Source organism: Ruditapes philippinarum, unplaced genomic scaffold (assembly GCF_026571515.1).
Source record: "Ruditapes philippinarum isolate M1 unplaced genomic scaffold, ASM2657151v2 ctg464_1_1_1_1, whole genome shotgun sequence".
Classification (NCBI taxonomy): domain Eukaryota; kingdom Metazoa; phylum Mollusca; class Bivalvia; order Venerida; family Veneridae; genus Ruditapes; species Ruditapes philippinarum.
In genome coordinates this window covers 27,473-46,140 of record NW_026867304.1, presented here as the reverse complement: position 1 = coordinate 46,140, position 18,668 = coordinate 27,473, and the positions used below count along the sequence as shown (strand labels likewise).

At 33.8% G+C, this 18,668-nt stretch overlaps 1 protein-coding gene across 1 annotated transcript in view; it reads left to right on the top strand.

The window, feature by feature from the left end:
• Positions 1-18,668, top strand: part of LOC132735624 (alpha-mannosidase 2x-like) — a 39,134-nt gene that overhangs the window by 8,375 nt on the left and 12,091 nt on the right. The window contains exons 7-18 of the mRNA XM_060722599.1: positions 3,643-3,770; positions 5,072-5,245; positions 6,216-6,402; positions 7,603-7,780; positions 8,131-8,333; positions 10,987-11,169; positions 11,731-11,845; positions 12,413-12,492; positions 12,777-12,942; positions 13,593-13,729; positions 14,987-15,083; positions 15,766-15,891. Of these exons, the coding sequence (XP_060578582.1) occupies positions 3,643-3,770; positions 5,072-5,245; positions 6,216-6,402; positions 7,603-7,780; positions 8,131-8,333; positions 10,987-11,169; positions 11,731-11,845; positions 12,413-12,492; positions 12,777-12,942; positions 13,593-13,729; positions 14,987-15,083; positions 15,766-15,891 (1,774 nt within the window). The remainder of the gene's footprint in view (positions 1-3,642; positions 3,771-5,071; positions 5,246-6,215; positions 6,403-7,602; positions 7,781-8,130; positions 8,334-10,986; positions 11,170-11,730; positions 11,846-12,412; positions 12,493-12,776; positions 12,943-13,592; positions 13,730-14,986; positions 15,084-15,765; positions 15,892-18,668) is intronic.

Genomic DNA, 18,668 nt, shown 5'->3' with positions numbered 1-18,668 from the left:
TTTATTTTATACACTAAAGGATGTCTAAGGTTATCCTTTACTAGTAAAGCTGATAAATGGCAATATGAACATTACAGTGTTTAGTATGAGTTTAATGCACAATAAAAATACAATGTACAATGTACATACACTTAAGTGACAGCATGGCTTAGTGGTTAACACTTTAGACAAGTAATCTATGGATCGCAAGCCGTGATGGTTTAAAACCCTGTCAGAGACAAGCTGTTGTTTCCTTTTGCAAGAAACTTTACACATTGTTCAGTACTGGTTGGTTCCAGGAATGGACTTGAAAGTGTGTCTATAAGTTTATAGTTTCCTACACAATCAAACTAAAATAAATTCTGTACAAACCATAATAATAAACAAGATTACTGTTTACAATATGTTCTAAATATAGAATATTGAATGAGTGTAAGTTTAATACTGAATTTATTGAAAGAGTTGAATAAAATTTAGTGTGAGAGCTTCTGTCAAACATTATATTATATTATTCAAATAGAGTTCTATAAATTTATTTGTCACAGGGTCAAATATTTCTTGTAGAAAGAAACAAACTCTGGGCGTAGGTTCGATGTTTTAATGATTCCAAATAAAAATGGTCTAAAAATATAATAAAATAATTATACATCTTACAAATACAATACATAGAAAAACAAAATACAATGAAATAACAATATATACACAATCGACGCGGAATAAGAAAATACATAAGAAATACAATTAATATTCTAATATTAATACTATTCTTACCACAGCGTCTGTAATTAAACTATTTCAATATAAATTGAAATAGGTAAAGTAAATGTAGATCTATGTATAAATGTTAAGTTTTTACTATGTCTGACTCATAAGAGATGACTGTAAAGAGTGAGTGGGACAGGATAAGCAAACAGTGCGCAGAAGTAAAAACTATTTAAAAGAACCAATGGATATCTCTCTCACATAGAATCATACATAACAAACACAACAATTGGATAAGTTACAAGAAAGAAAGAGTGACCAGTGTTCACGATATTGCACGGGTGAGATCGACAATGTACATCATTGACGGAAATTGTCGATTTTCACCGATTCAATACCGGAAGTTAAACTTATACGATAAAAACTAAACGAAACCGAATAAAAACGCGCGTGCACGATGTTTCCGCTTAAATAAAACTATGGAAAGCCACGGCTGCCATTACCATATAATTTCAATCTGTGACATTCTCCCCTGGTAGGAGAAAATGGCTCCTGACATTTTCCTACATTAATTAATTTACAGAATCTATCAACAAGTTAAAATACATTTAAATTAATACTACCTAACCTATTTAAGTAAATTCAAGTAAATTTCAGCAATATTTATTTAATAATTAAACTGAAATTAATTTTAAATTTTAAGGCAAAATTTTCCAAAACAATTACTGAAGTTAAGATTCTGAACATCTGAAAAGTTTCTAATCAATAAACAATTGCGAAAATAATACATCTGCTGAAAATTAAAATATCAACAATCATTTGCTGAAAATGAAAATATCAACAATCATTTTCCATTTTGCATCAACCTATAATAAAACACATTTAGAAACATACTCTATCTCATTAATGTATACTGAAATAGATATATACATGACTCCAAGAGTAATGGTACATTAAAGGCACATATTGACATTTAGCATGTTAAAGGTACAACACTAAATTTGTCAACATTAAAGGTACTGCACCATATTTTCTGAAAAGATAAATATAACATTTTCAGACACAAAATTCAGATAAGATATCAAAAAGAAATGCATTCAATATGAATAATTAAAACAAAGGCATTTCCTTAAACATTTCGAAATACAATATACATATTTCATTTGTAAACTTGTACTCTCTCCAAAATCTGAAATGTAAATTGCACACACAGAAATAATAATTATTTCTGATATAGATTTCATGTTTAAACCTGAAACTTTATAACTATTCTGTAATGTAAAACACAGAAATTAAGTTCAGTAAACAAAACACATATAAATCAAAACTGAAATACAATATTTCAATTATTTATATGGAAAATCAAAAGTCATATCTATTATGTGACATTCTCCCCTGATCTGCAAAAGATTGAGGATACAAAATGTCATGATTTTGAAAATCAACATTTGCTGTGATGGGGTCTAACCCACTCACCATACCTATCTGGTGGTTTTCTAACCCTTGATGACCTTCTAACAATACTGGGGTCATCTGTAACAAGATAAAAATTGTTACCATTAGAAACATTAGTATTTTAAATTACTACATGTATTTGATGAAATATTATTATGGGAACTACTAGATTGGTTACCATCTGAAATAACAGAATTTAGATTATCAACAGAATAATTATCTCTAAAATGTGTAAATTGGAGAAACATGTTGAGACTCTAAATTCTGTGAAAATGATGACATCTCTCCACCAGTAGATGACAACTGATCCTCACAAACAACATGTGTATAATTGGTTGGCTGCATCGGTCTTAGTACACGGGGCTTGGATGCTGGTCTTCTATGTGGAGGAATGTATCTAGGAGTTTCACTTCCTGTGCTGCAGTCTGAGTCTGACTCTTGCTCTGGTACAACTCCTATAGTCTGTTCCCTTCTGTCCTTAAACTCCATCCTCTTCTTCAACTTGTCAACATAGGACTCTCTGGACTTCGACTTTCTGTTGATGCTCCGATGCCCAAGAATGCATCAATGGCTAGGCGTGGGTGCCATCCAAACATCAAATAATGCGGAGAGTAGCCAGTAGACTCATGTTTGGTTGCATTACAGGCATGAACAAAAGGCTTGACAAAGTCCTTCCAATTGCTCTTACCCTCCGAGTCCAGAGTACCAAGCATACCGAGTAACGTCGAGTTAAAACGCTCGGTTCGTCCATTACCCATAGCATGATAGGGTGTTGTTCGAGACTTCTCCACCCCTGCAATCCTACACAGCTCCTGTATAACCTTACTTTCAAAGTTACGGCCCTGATCACTGTGTAGTCTTGCCGGAAAAGAGTAGTGACAGAAGAAGTTCTCAAACAACACTCTTGCTGTTGTGTGGGCTGTTTGGTTTCTGGTCGGTATGGCCTGGGCGTACCTAGTAAAATGGTCAGTAGTAACTAGGATATTTTCATATCCACCACTAGATTTCTCTAATGATAGATAATCAATACAGACAATCTCCATAGGATATGAACTCTGTATAGGTACCATAATTATGGGCACACTGGCCACCAATAAAAACGACTGAAAACGAATAAAAACGCGCGTGCACGATGTTTGCGCTTAAATAAAACTATGGAAAGCCACGGCTGCCATTACCATATAATTTCAATCTGTGACATATTATTAAACTTACACATAGTTTATATTCTATTTATCACATACCAAAAATAAAGACAATTTGAAGTGGAATGGAACCATTTTTTTCATTGACACGCCTATAGTATAATCTTAACGCTCTGTTTGTATAACAAAAATGATGTCACATCAAAATTTATGCATGTCACATCAAAATATATGCACAACCATTTTAATACCATTTTTACGGAGTCGTAAAAGTGGCACGGGTGTGTGGTAAACAAATTAATTAGGTAACTGTTTACAATATGTGATAAACACACTAATGAGATAACTGTTTGTTATACAGGTTGATAGACGATGGTAGGCTAGAGATTATTACAGGAGGCTGGGTCATGAACGATGAGGCCAATACACATTACTTTGCGATGCTCGATCAACTCTTAGAAGGTCATCAGTGGCTTGACGGCACTTTGGGTATGTTCTTTTTAATAAGATTTACATTTAGATTTGATTCTGATTGACTGCTAGCTAGTAAAATACATGGCTGTACAGTTTAAAGGAACTCCACTGAGGTCAAAAAGCCTGAAAATATAAAATTTGAATTTCTCACATAGATAAACCAAAGCACTTTAAATAGAAAGATAATTATGCAACTAATAAATTGTAAACCATATTTTTGTGCTATTCTTAGCTTAATTTGAATGTTTCAATTTTGGGTTTTTTTCACAGTAAGAATATTTATTCTGGAAAAATGGAGTGAGCGATTAATTTAAAATTTTGCACACAAGTTATTGTTCTAGACCTACATCAAATGGAACATTAATCTCGAAAAAATTATTGCCAGTCTTGTCGTGTCAAAAGAACAATCAGTGGAGTCCCTTTAAGTAATGATGTAATCATTCAATGATATTGTACTGTATCAAATATCCTTGTTTAAAGTTATGATTGAAATAGCCTTTTGATTGATTTTATTTTAAAGAATGATAATATTTTAAAGATTTGCTATGTTTAATTTGACATTTGAAAATATTAATAATTCAAATTGGTACATTTGAATATATTAATAATTGGTACATTTGAATATAATAATAATTGGTACATTTGAATATATTAATAATTGGTACATTTGAAAATATTGATACTTGGTACACAATCTTTTTTTTTTTATAAATATAACATAAACATGATTTGACTTCACACAAAGTAGATATATAATGTTTTAAATACTACACTGTATGTGAACACACTAAGAATGTATAGTGCCATTAAAAAACTGGCAGTTTTTTAAAGAAAGGAACAGCTTCACTTGACCTGTAATATGGTAAATAGTTTGTACATTCTTTTAGTTAGATAAGACATGTTCAATTAGAATTTTATAGATTTCAATAAACTTCTGCAATAAAAATATTTAACTCAAAGATGAGCATAGTATATCTTTAGTTTAAATAAACTCTTAAATGAACATTGATTTTATTCATTAATTTTACAATATTTAAAACAAAATCGTTTTCAGTGTGTTGAACAATAGATATAATCAATTCAATAAAATAAACATTTTCCGTAGCTTTCAACATATTTTTTTTTTCAGAAAAAAATTTGAATTTTATAAATTTACAAATGACACAAAGTCTGATTATCTATATGGTGACGATAAAAATAAAAGGAAAATAAAAAGTTTGTGTGTTAGATACCTATACATTATTGCAATGTCAGGACACATGTGATCGTCCAATGAAAATTGACGTTACAAACATTCAGTATTGTATATATTTTAGGGGTGAAGCCGTCAGCGGGCTGGGCTATCGATCCGTTTGGACACACACCGACGATGGCGTACTTGTTACGGAGGTCCGGTCTAAATAATATGCTTATACAGAGGGTACACTATGCTGTCAAAAAATATCTCGCCAAAAATAAAAACCTTGAGTTCATGTGGAGACAAACATGGGGTAGGGATAACCTTTACTTATCTGTTGTTGTTTATTTAAAAACAAGAGAAACAGTCCCTTCTTTTCCTGATAGTCTGTGAATTTATAGCTTAAATGTAGGTTTCTGTAGAAAAATTCAACAATTTATTGGTCAGTTACAGATAAATTGGTTAGTAACATAGGTTTCTGTAGAGATGTTTCTACAATTTAGTCAGTCACTTGCAGAAATATTCGTTAGTTATCCAGGAAAATGACAGGGCCATTTGAGAGATGAAAATGGAGAAATTGTTAAAAGCAGTCCATTTTAATCATTAAACAACAGTAATACCCTGTTTGTCTCAGTCTGCATTTAAATGATTCCAAAAAAAAAAAAAATTAGATTCTATTTGTAATAGGGGATAAATATATGCTTTTTGGAAAGGAAAATTTCGGGAGTCAGTGGAGTTTTTATCCATTAAAACGTGTAAGCTACAGAAGGTCAAGTGTCATCTTGTGCTTGCAGTAATGAATGAAGAGGTAGGGGTCTGTGGCTGAGGTCGTCAAACCACTTGCATTTTACTGCTGTAAGTTAGAGTGGTGCAAGTGTCTTCAGATTCTACATGTGAGGAAGTTATCCAGCTAGTTCACAGAACATTTGTGGTTCTACTAAGGTGCTTGCTTGTGCCTGAAGTAAAGTACAGAGGGGCACCTGAGGTCTTCCTCCACATGCAAAGCTATAAAGTTGCCATATGAACTGAATTGTGTTGGGGCGACGTTCAACCCAACAAAAAAAGAAAAAGAACTCTAAAAAAGAATGTAGAGGGATAAAGTCTTCCTTCACCTGTGTAAAAGCTGGAGAGTTGCAATACCGGTATGACCTCAGCATTGTTGATATAACTTAAAATTTAAACATTAGATTATATAATTGATTGTAAAAATATTACAATATATATATCTTATACTGTTGTGTGACTTATGTTTTATTTGACCGTATGCTTTGTTAATTTCACAGATCACCATGGAAACACGGACATGTTGTGTCACATGATGCCATTCTACTCGTACGACGTTCCCCACACTTGCGGTCCCGAGCCTGCCATTTGCTGCCAGTTTGATTTCCGACGGCTACCTGGTAGTTCCTATTCCTGTCCCTGGAAAATTCCGCCACAAGAAATTAGCAATGTAAATGTTGCTGAAAGGTATGTTAGTTTATTCTGCAAAATAAAAGTTATATTATTCCTGACTTGAACTGTTCTATCTTTACTTAAAGGGATTCCACCGAGGTTTAAAAGCCTAAAAACATAACATTTGAATTTCTTACATAAATGAGCTGGGGCACTTTAAACAGAAATATATGCAAAGATTGTTAAGAAATATTTTTTGAAATGAATTAAAAATCATATTTTTATGCTTTTCTTAGCCCGATTTGAGTGAAAAACGTTGAAAAGCTTTTCATTTTAGGTTATTTTTTACAATTTGAATAATTATTCTGGAGAAAATGAAGTTTGCAAATGATCTGAAATTTCTCCCAAAGATTAGTAGTCTAAACCTACATCAAAATGTATATTTATTAGGATTTTTTTTATCCAGTCCCATCATGTCAAAATACTTCAGGTGAGTCCCTTTAATGTACCTTAGAAATCAGTATTTTAAGAATTTTTTCGAAATGTTAAACATGTGTTTAATAGTGTTTGAATCATGGATTAAGGGCATGTTAGATGTTAAAGAACTGAAAAAAGAAGCGCTGATTGTAGCAAAATGTACACAAAGTAGTATTTTGACTTCCATGCAAAATACTGATTCATTATAATCATACAGAGTGTCAACAGAGCTTTAGTTATAAAAGCTAGTCCATCTATATCTCAAATGAGTATTATTTTGAAAACTGTAACATAATATCAAAAATTAAAAGTTTTTGAAAAATAAAATTGGTAATATTTCTGAGGCATTTCAGCAGGTGTTACTGGGCATGAGATATGTTTCACATTTCTTTATCTCTCATTGACAGACTCATACAAACCGAGTCTGCAATTTCCATCTTGATGCCATGAACAGACTCAATCAAATCAAACCAAGTCTGCAATTTACATCTTGATGCCATGAATAGACTCAATCAAATCAAACCAAGTCTGCAATTTCCATCTTGATGCCATGAACAGACTCAATCAAATCAAACCAAGTCTGCAATTTACATCTTCATGCCATGAACAGACTCAATCAAATCAAACAGAGTCTGCAACTTCCATATTGATGCCATGAACAGACTTGATCAAATCAAACCGAGTCTGCAACTATTAATTCTATTCCTCCTAGAGATCTTCTTTTTTCGAGATTTTTATTTTAAATTTTCATCAATTATGACTTTAACTGTTTATTTTTACGTTATTTATGTATAATAGAGCCAAGACGATTATTGACCAATGGAAGAAGAAGGCAACATTGTACCGCAGTAACTCGGTGTTTGCACCATTAGGAGATGATTTCAGGTACGACAAACCGGATGAATGGGATCTCCAGTACAACAACTACGAGAAACTGTTTGAATATATCAATTCCCACCCTGAGCTTGGAGTACAGGTAAGGTTACATAAAGGTTATTCCCCCTCGTGGCTGAGGGATTGCCATAAAGGTTGAAGGCATCAGCATTGCAGTCCACTCCCCTTGAGGCTGAGGGTTTGTTTTAAAGGGTTGAGGCATTATCAAAATTTCAGCCACCATTTATACCTGCATGATCGTAAGAGGGGACTATGTAGGTTTGAATTTCTGGAGTCTCTGTGTTTCTTAGCTCCAGCAGGTGATATTGTTTTATCACAACTTAAATATGTTACTTTATATTTATCTTATTGGCTTCACACCTTCCTTCTCTTGTGGTTTTATTATTCTTGGAGAAAAAAATTTGGAAAAAAAAATATTGTATTGTATTACAGGCTCAGTTTGGTACCCTGTCCGATTACTTTAATTCAATATACAAGGAATTTGATGTGAAGCCGGGAGAAAAACCAGGTCCGATGAAAACTTTGTCGGGAGATTTTTATACGTATGCTGACAAGGATGATCACTATTGGAGCGGATATTTCACGTCACGACCATTCCAGAAAAACCTTGACAGAGTTATGGAAAGCAATATAAGGTATATATAGCTCATTGGATTTTCCCAATCTAAAAATAGATTTTCCAGAAAAACCTCAACAGAGTTATGGAAAGCAATATAAGGTATATATAGCTCATTGGATTTTCCCAATCTAAAAATAGATTTTCCAGAAAAACCTCGACAGAGTTATGGAAAGCAATATAAGGTATATAGAGCTCATTGGATTTTCCCAGTCTAAAAATAGATTTTCCAGAAAATCCTAGACAGAGTTATGGAAAGCAATATTAGCTGCAATCTCATAGGTCTAAACAGTAATCAAACAGAACTGTTTATAAAATCATGTTCACTGGGTGTAGTATCATATTCACTTGCTGAATAGGATTTTCCAAATTTAAAAATATTCAGTGACCATACATAATAGATTATTAAAGATTTTATAACACAATTTTTTATGGTTTATGAATTTGATGCTCAGATTAAGGTTTATCAATTTTGTAAGTTCCAAAAAGCATTATTTATAAATATGTTACCTAATTTTACTATAATAAATAGATTATTATGCCCCCACTTCGAAGAAGAGGGGGTATATTGCTTTGCACTTGTCGGTCCATCGGTCCGTAGACCAAATGGTTTCCTAGTGATGATTAAACAACCCTTAGGCCTAGGAACTTCAAACTTGGTATGGTGATTGGTCATGATCAGTAGATGACCCCTATTGATTTTGGGGTAAAGTGGTCAAAGGTGAAGGTCACATTGACCTTGTAAGCAAAAATGGTTTCCGATCAATAACTAAAGAACCCTTAAGCCTAGGAACTTCAAACTTGGTATGGTGATTGGTCATGATCAGTAGATGACCCCTATTGATTTTGGGGTCAATGGGTCAAAGGCCAAGGTCACATTGACCTTGTTGGAAAAAACGGTTTCCGATCAATTAACTAAAAACGCTTAGGCCTAGGAACTTGTAACTTTGTATGATGATTGGTCGTGACCAGCAGATGACCCCTATTGATTTTGGGGTCAAGGGGTCATAGGTCAAGGTCACATTGACCTTGAAGGTAAAAACGGTTTCTGATCAATAACTAAAGAACCCTTAGACCAAGGAACTTCAAACTTGGTATGGTGATTGGTCATGACCAGTAGATGACCCCTATTGATTTTGGGGTCAAGGGATCAGTGTCAAATTGACCTTGTACTTTAAGATGGTTTCTGGCCAATTACTCAACAAGTCAAGTTGCCTTGGTTGATATTTTTATATTAAACTAAAAATGCTTTTGGTAAACACATTTGAAGGTCTTATGTAATATAACAACTTGGCTGTCATTAATGAGGCCTACATGATTCATGAAATCTATGCATATTTTATTTGGTAAGATTTGTAATAACTTAAATTGCTGCACACAACCTATAGTGTCACAATAATTATTACCTTGTGACTAGTCATGACCAGTAGATAACCCTTATTAATTTTTTGTTCACTGGGTCGGAAGTCATGCATAACAACCTGATCACATGACTAATTGGCTGCCGATAGGGGGCATACATATTTTACAAACATACCTTGTTTACATATTCTTTGATGTTTGAAAACTGTTTATAAACATAATTATATACATTTACATAATTTCACTAAAGTGTGGTATACAACTTCATTTACAACATACAGGATCTTTATATGGATCTTAATAAAAAACTTGTGTTTTGTTCTTTATGTCATATTGCTCGATTAAAATATCATTACTTTACTATAATAGAATAGAAGTTTCACCGTAATGATGAGTATAAACTTTGTATAACTTCTGTTTGCTCAGCCATTGGCCATTGAATATCACATCATATGGGCAAGTCGTTCTTTCCTTGAGCAAGAAACTTTACACTCATTGCTCAGGACTGGTTGGTTCCAGGAACAGATTTGAAGGTGTGTCTATAAGCTTATAGCTTCCTACACAATTAAACTAAAATAAATTCTGTATAAACCAAATAAAAAGGTATTTTTAGCTCGACTATTCGCAGGATAATCAAGCTAATGCAGTCACCCATTTGTCGGTGTTGGCGTCCCTGTGGTTAAGTTTTTGCATGTAAGCTGGTATATCCATAACTACTGAAGGGAATGGATTGAAACTTCACACACTTGTTCTCTGTGATTATCTAAGATGATTGGCACAAGTCCCATAACTCTGATTTGCTTTTTTACATTATTATGCCCCTTTTTCGACTTAGAAATTCTTGGTTAAGTTTTTGCTTGTAAGCTGGTATCTCCATTACTACTGAAGGGAATGAATTTAAACTCCACACACTTGTTCTCTGTGATTATCTAAGATGATTGGCACAAGTCCCATTACTCTAATTTGCTTTATGCATAATTATGCCCCTTTTTCGTCTTAGAAATTCTAGGTAAATTTTTGCTTGTAAGCTGGCATCTCCATTACTACTGAAGGGTTTGTACCTTTTCGGACAATTTTATGTATTCATAAAGGTAAGGATTATTATATTTAATGAAACACCCTTGTGACAACTTTTCGAATAGTTGAGCGTTACTGTCCTCCGACAGTTCTTGTTTGTTTTTCGTTAAATAGGGTATATATTTTCACACAACATGATAAAATGCCACATACTTTCATGTTTCATGAAAATATATATACCATATTTCACTCAAATGAAAAAATATCCTCTTATTATTTTTGTATATATTCAGAGCTGCAGAGATTTTGTTTTCCATGGCAACAGCAACGGCTAGGCGTAAAAGTCACTCAAATTTTCCACAGACTGTGTTTATGGACAAGTTAATACAGGCACGTAGAAATCTTGGGTTGTTCCAGCATCATGATGGTATTACAGGCACTGCTAAAGATTTTGTTGTTGTTGATTATGGAAACAGGTATTGTATATTACAGTAATGTAATATGAGGTTTTTATGTACATGATATACGATAGGTGTATGAGATATGATATGTGAGATATGAAATGAGAAATGATATGTGAGATGATACGAGAGATGATATTACATATGATAAATTATGTGATAGATACTATGAGATATGATAAAGAATATGAAAGATGATGAAATATGATAAATGATATAAGAGAAAATATGAGCTATCATAAATGCTATGATAGATGATAAGAGATATGATAAATGATGTGAAATATGAAATGAGATATGATGAATGATATGAGATATGATAAAGGATATGTGATAATAATATGAGAAATGATATGATATGAGATATGATATGAGATATGATATATGATATACAAGTGAAATGATATGATTTGAGATATGATATGAGATGTTTTAAGAGAAATGATGAATTATATGAGATATGATAAATGAAATGATATGATAAAAAACATAACAACACATGTACAACAAAGACAACATTGTGTTATGTTATAAAACTGTTCTCTGTATTATAGATCTATGAATTATATATTTTAGATTGTTGAAGTCATTACGAGATTGTAAGCTGATAATAAAAGAATGTGCCACATACATCTCCATGGATACCAAAACTGAGTACAGTTATAACGAGAATGCTCCCTGGTTTAATGTTGTAAGTTTTACCTACTGTAACATGTAATAAAACCAGGGTGGTCTTAATTCCTGGGATGGTCTTGATTCCTGGAATGGTCTTAATTCCTGGGGTGGTCTTGATTCCCAATGTGGTCTTAATTCCCAGGATGTTCTTTCTTCTGGAGATGGCTTTTATTCCTGGAGTGGTCTTAATTACTGGGTTGGTCTTAATTCTCAGGTGGTCTTAATTCCTGGGGTGATCTTAATTCCTGGAGTGGTCTTAATTCCTGGAGTGGTCATTATTCTTGGGTTGGTCTTAATTCTTGCAGTGGTCTTAATTCCCAGTGTGATCTTAATTTCCGGGGAGGTCTTTATTCTGAGGTGGTCTTAAGACCAGTTATACTGAATTACTAATAAATTTTTAATATTTTTTTGTTATGGTTACACATTAAAGAAACTCTGTCTATAGTGAAAGGTCTGTAAGATTAAAAATAATTATGTTGATAGTATAAGGTGTTGTGCGTGACAACAAACCAAGAATTAAAGTACTGTATATAGAATCTGATGTTGTTGGTAACTGCGAGATACATAATCTATATATTTGTAGGATGAGAGCAGGGAAACACATGATGCATTACCTGTGAAATCTGTGATTGATCTAGGGGAGGAATCTGATACTTCACCAAGGTAAATATTGGAATTATTGTTGTCATTTGAAATGGTATTATAACTTCCATAGAAAATACATGTACTTTATGACTGTAACATTACTAATTGCCAAAAACACAAACGTAACAACAGTTCAAGCAGCTTTATCATTATTGTCAGTGAGTATTTTATAGACATTGTAAAAAGCTTTTCAAAAATAAAAAAATAGCATGTTTTATGGTAAATTGGCCTTTAAAAGTAACTGTTCAGTATATGATGAATCTTCAAAATATTTAATGATTTGATCATTTGTTGAATTTTAGACCCGTGATGTTCTACAATTCTTTGGCTCAGAGCCGGGAACAAGTAGTAAAGATTTACGTGAGTTGTGCCGACGTTGTTGTCATGGATACGGAGGGATCAGTTGTGCTGAGTCAGGTGGAACCATTCTGGGACGAAGCAGATAAAATATCGAAATCAAAATTCAAGGTAAATAAATCAATAATTTGAGAGATATTTAACACATTCTTTAAAATCAAAACAGGTTTTTTTTCTTCACAGGTTGGGGAAGCAGCCCCACCCCTGATTTTTGGGGAAAATTGTAAGGGAAAAAAAAAAACTAGTTGTAAATTCAATTTTTTGGGAAAACTGCATGATTTTAAAGAGTTTTTCTTTGGGGAAGCCGCCTTTAAACAGCATCTGCTATAGAAGGGAAAAAGGCCCTAAATGAAATAACAAAGTAATTAAATATTATTTGGTTTGCCTGCCACTTATATTGAAAACTACATTCTAGGAAACAGGCTGTACAAAATCAAGAGATACCAGTGTCACCATGAATAACGGGGGTCACGAGTCACGACTATAATGCCTTGTATGCCTCCAGTACTGATTAGTTCCAGGAACGTGACTTGAAACTAATTTTAAAAAGCTTCAAGCATTTTTTTTAAATTGAATCTAAATAAGTTATTTTGAACTGTAATAAAAATACTAAGAAAAAATGATACAAGTGGAACAAATAATCAACACTGGATACATTCTAAGGTTTATTTAATGATAGTAAAAATATCATAGAAATACTTAAGTAGTTTTTGTTATTTTACAAGTATTTTATTTTAACAAATTATTTAAATTTGATGTAGGTATCGTTCAGGCTCACAATACCAGCGCTTGGTATTGTAAAATATACAGTTCAGCGTGTTCCAGCCAACTCTAACCCGAAAAATGTTCCCGTTTCTGTACTTGTGTTTAACTCGGACAGTTCAACAATATTACAGTCGTACGTATATATATATTTATTTTATCATTTAAAAATGTTTTGATGCTTGAAGTTATTAGAGGTAATTACTTTAAGTCACAGGTAGTTGGTCAAACTGCTCATTCTAGCTCTTTAAATGGTTTAATATTTCCAAATTAGTATCATGACTTTGATCAAGGAAATCAGCTTTCATTACAGTATATGATTATACTTCCCTTGGCTCAAAAGGGAGAGAGGGGCGTCTGTGCCGAGTGGTTAAGGTCGTTGAGTTCAAACCACTTGCCCCTCACTGCTGTGGGTTCAAACCCCATCAGATACTTTGGATTCTTTCATGTGAGGAAACTATCCAGCTAGCTTACGGAACGTCGGTAGTTCTACTCAGGTGCCTGTTCGTGCCTGAAATAATGCACGGAAGGGCACCTGAGGTTTTCCTCCACCAGTAAAGCTGGAACGTCGCCAAATGACCTATACTGTGTCGGTGTGACGTAGAAACCTAAACAAACAAAAGGGAGAGCATCACATATTAAGTTATTCAGGGGTTGATTTTAGGGTGAGGCGGTATTTATCTATAACAGGGTATTATCTGAAGATGCAGGGGTTTAGATCTAAGGGAGTTAGTTGATACGCTGCATCAGATAAGGTGGGGGGGGGGGGGTAGTTATATTGTTAGTATAACAATAGATCAAGGACAAAGAGTCTTAATTGTCTTTTGGTGTGATTAGTAGTCGGTCACTTACAGAGAAATTGGTTATTACTGGTTAGTTATTCAGGAAGGCTGGATAGGTGGATCAGTCTCCGAGATATGACTGAAAGATATGTTAAAATCTGTGTTAAAAATAAACAAACAGAAAATTAAAGAAACTAACAGTATACATGTAAAGAGGATATTGAATGAGTGTAGGTTCAATACTGAATTTATTGAACAAGTTGAATAAAATTATATTATGCGGGCCTCTGGCTAGCATAATATTATATCATTCAAAGAGTTCAGTAAATTCAGTTATGAACCTACACAAATATAATTATTATTCTTTTTATCACATACCCAGAATAAAGACTGTTTAAAGTGAAAAAGAATCATTTTGCATTGCCCTGCTGTTAGTGTAACGCTAACATTCAGTGCGTCTTTACACTATGTTTGTATAACTCAAATGACATCACATCAAAATATATTATCAGTCATGCAATACCATTTTCAGGGAGTCACAAAAGCGATATGTGATGAAAAGTATTATTATACGAGATATTTTCCCATTGTTCTTTTCCCATTGTTTGCAGGCATCCATTTTCTATAGCTAAAGCTGTAGGTTCAGATATTACACTGGAGAATCCATACCTCAAGGCAACTTTCTCAGGATCTAACGGATTATTAAAGGTGAGTTATGATTTTTATATCAGCTTATATGAGCCGCGTCATGACAAAACCAACATAATGGGTTTGTGACCAGCATGGATCCAGACCAGCGCATTCGCGCAGTCTGATCAGGATCCATGCTGTTCGCTTACAAACCCTATAGCAAGTAGAGAAACTGATAGCGAACAGCGGATATGCAGGCTGGTCTGGATTCATGCTGGTCGCAAACCCATTATGTTGGTTTTGTCATGGCGCGGCTCATATATTGATTAAACTATGTGTTATACTATGCTCAAATTTGATCATTAGAAAATGTTTTTTTGCAACACAGTCTCTTTGTTAATATTTAATAAACATGTTTTTGACTTTATACATAGTAAATATGTTAAGTTATGTTTAAAATTCAAATCAGTATACATGTAGGTGGTCACATTCAGTAAAAAAAACCAACAAATTGGCAGGTTTTTACAAGAAAGGACCTTCTTTAATATGGAACACAGCTTCCCATACATAGTTTATTCATTCTTTTATTCAAATAAGACACTTTCAGAAAACTCTGATTTATAAAAATAAACAGAAACTCCTTGAAAAAAGAGGGGTTTAACCCGTCAAACATTAAAGATTGAAATGTTTGTGTAGCAGATAATTATTAACAATTTCCAGAATGATTTTAAAACAATTGTCTATTTTTATATTTTATCAGTCAGTTGTCACTAAGGAGAATGGTGTAGAACATAATACACGGCTAGAGTTTGTTACGTACGGAACGAAACCACACAGCGGCGATAGAAGTGGCGCCTACCTGTTCTTACCTGACGGACAGGCTAAGGTGGGTTGAAAATTTCTTTGGTTTTGTGTACAAGGCAACAGCACACCTCCAGATATTTAAAAAAAAAAGTTTTTTGGTGTTTTAAAGGTCCAATATGCCTCGGAAATGCTTTTAGTTTTATTTCTCAAAAGCTTTTAAATTTTGATGTACTTTTAAAGTATCCAAAAAGTTACGTAATCGACTATTACCTGAATAATGTTTTTCATCTGTTGCTTTTTGGCAATGATTACTGTTATAATTGATAAGTGTTTTGTATGGAAGTCCAAATACCACTTTGTTTACATTTTGCTACTTTCATGACAAATTATTTCACATTTATTGCTGCTTTCTTCCGGTAATAAGCACATACCATTCTGTAACACTATCATTTAAATATAATAAAATTCATGTTATCCCTTTCTTAAAAAGTAAAAATTTATTTGTCTCTTAGCAATAATGTGTCATTAATGTCATATAGTGAACTAGATTTTGGCTGGGCAACAACGGCTCTTATCAGGGCCTCCTAACCTTTTCATATTGTCTTTAGTAACTGTAAATTTAAGTTTTTATTGACCTTCAAAAAGTGACCTACTTCCAGCTCAAAATTCATATCCTTGGCTAAATTTGGAAAGTGCAGTGAGGTAAATTATCACCACTTTGTGTGATTCAAAATAACCCTGTTGTTGCTGAACAAATATTTATTTATTGACTTTCCTTTACGTGACATTAAAACCCCAAAAATGATTAAAAAAAAAAACCGAACATGTGTTGTAAGATATATCCTGTCTTATTCAATATATAGAGGATATTAAATGAGTGTAGTTTAATATTAAATTTATTGAACAAGTTGAATAAAATCATATTATGTGAGCCTCTGGCGAGCATAATATTGTTTTATTCAACGAGTTCAATAAATTTAGTATTGAATGTACACAAATATAATATTCTATTTATCACATATATAAAATAAGAATAGTTAACTGTTAAAATGAGTAATTTTTCAATGAAGCGCCTTTAGTGTAACGCTAACATAAGCGCACTTTAACGCTATGTTTCTATATAGCGCAAATGACGTCACATCAAAGTGTTACTACACTAGTGTAATATCGTTTTTAGCTCGACTTTTCTATGAAAAGGGGAGCTATCCTACTCGCCCCGGCGTCGGCGTCGGCGTCACACCTTGGTTAAGTTTTTCGTACCACCCCACTTTATTTCAGAAGTATTACAAGTATGGCTTTGAAACTTACCATACTTGTTCACCATCATAACCTCCATCTACAGACAAGAGTACATAACTCTGTCAAGGTTTTTGACAGAATTATGGCCCTTTTTTGACTTAGAAAGTGTATTGAGCTTGGTTAAGTTTTTTGTACCACCTCACTTTATTTCAAAACCATTGGAGGTATTGCTTTGAAACTGACCATACTTGTTTACCATCACGACCTTCATCAACAGACAAGAGGACATAACTCTGTCAAGGTTTTTGACAGAATTATGCCCCTTTTTGACTTAGAAAATACATTGAATATGGGTAAAATCCACTTATTGCCTTAACCCTTTGAGATATTGCTTTGAAACTTTTAATGCTATTTCACATCATTACCCCCATCTGTACGCAAGAGAAGGTAACTCTGTCAAGGATTTGTTTTAAAAATTAAGGCCTTTTATCGACTTAGAATCTTGGTTAAGTTTTTAGTACCAGTCCACTTTTTGACTGAACTGTTTGAGATATTAATTTGAAAGTTGGAATACTTGTTTACAATCATGATTCCCAAACATGTCCAGGAGAAGGTAATTCTGTCAAAGATTTTATTTGAATTATGGCCCTTAACTGTCAATGTTTTGTATTATAGGCAAGCACTAAAAAACTTAAAAAATCTAAAAAAATTCATTCCTATCCACTTGTTCACTTTACCATAAATTATGTCATATAAACATTGCTGTAATATTCAAGGGTATCAAACAACTAGTTCACTTTAAAAATACAGAGATTCTTGTATTGCCTTTTACTGCAAAAACTTTTTTTATTGGCAAGCAATAAAAAAGTCGAGCGCGCTGTCTTACGGACAGCTCTTGTTATTAAATGGCTTTATTATACTCTTGCGCCGCAGTTTATGTGATAAAAAGTTGTTGACTACAAACCACTTTCCTCTCACAACTGTATACTTGAGCTGCACAAGTGTTTTCAGATTCTTTCATGTGAATTAGCTGTCCAACTAGCATCAGGAACGCGGTGGTTTCCACACAGGTGCCCATTTGTGCCTGAAATATTGCACAGAGTGACACCTGAGGCTTCCCTCCATCAGTACAGAGTGGAACCTGAGGTCTCTTCCACCAGTACAGAGTGGAACCTGAGGTTTTCCTTTACCAGTACAGAGTGAAACCTGAGGTTTTCCTTAACCAGTATAGAGTGGAACCTGAGGTCTTCATCCACCAGTACAGAGTGGAACCTGAGGTCTTCCTCCACCAGTACAGAGTGGAACCTGAGGTTTTCCTTAACCAGTATAGAGTGGAACCTGAGGTCTTCCTCCACCAGTAGAGTGACACCTGAGGCTTCCCTCATCAGTACAGAGTGGAACCTGAGGTCTTCCTCCACCAGTACAGAGTGGTACCTGAAGTTTTCCTTAACCAGTACAGAGTGGAGCCTGAGGTCTTCCTCCACCAGTACAGAGTGGAACCTGAGGTCTTCCTCCACCAGTACAGAGTGGTACCTGAGGTCTTCCTCCACCAGTACAGAGTGGAGCCTGAGGTCTCCCTCACAGTACAGAGTGGAACCTGAGGTCTCCCTCACAGTACAG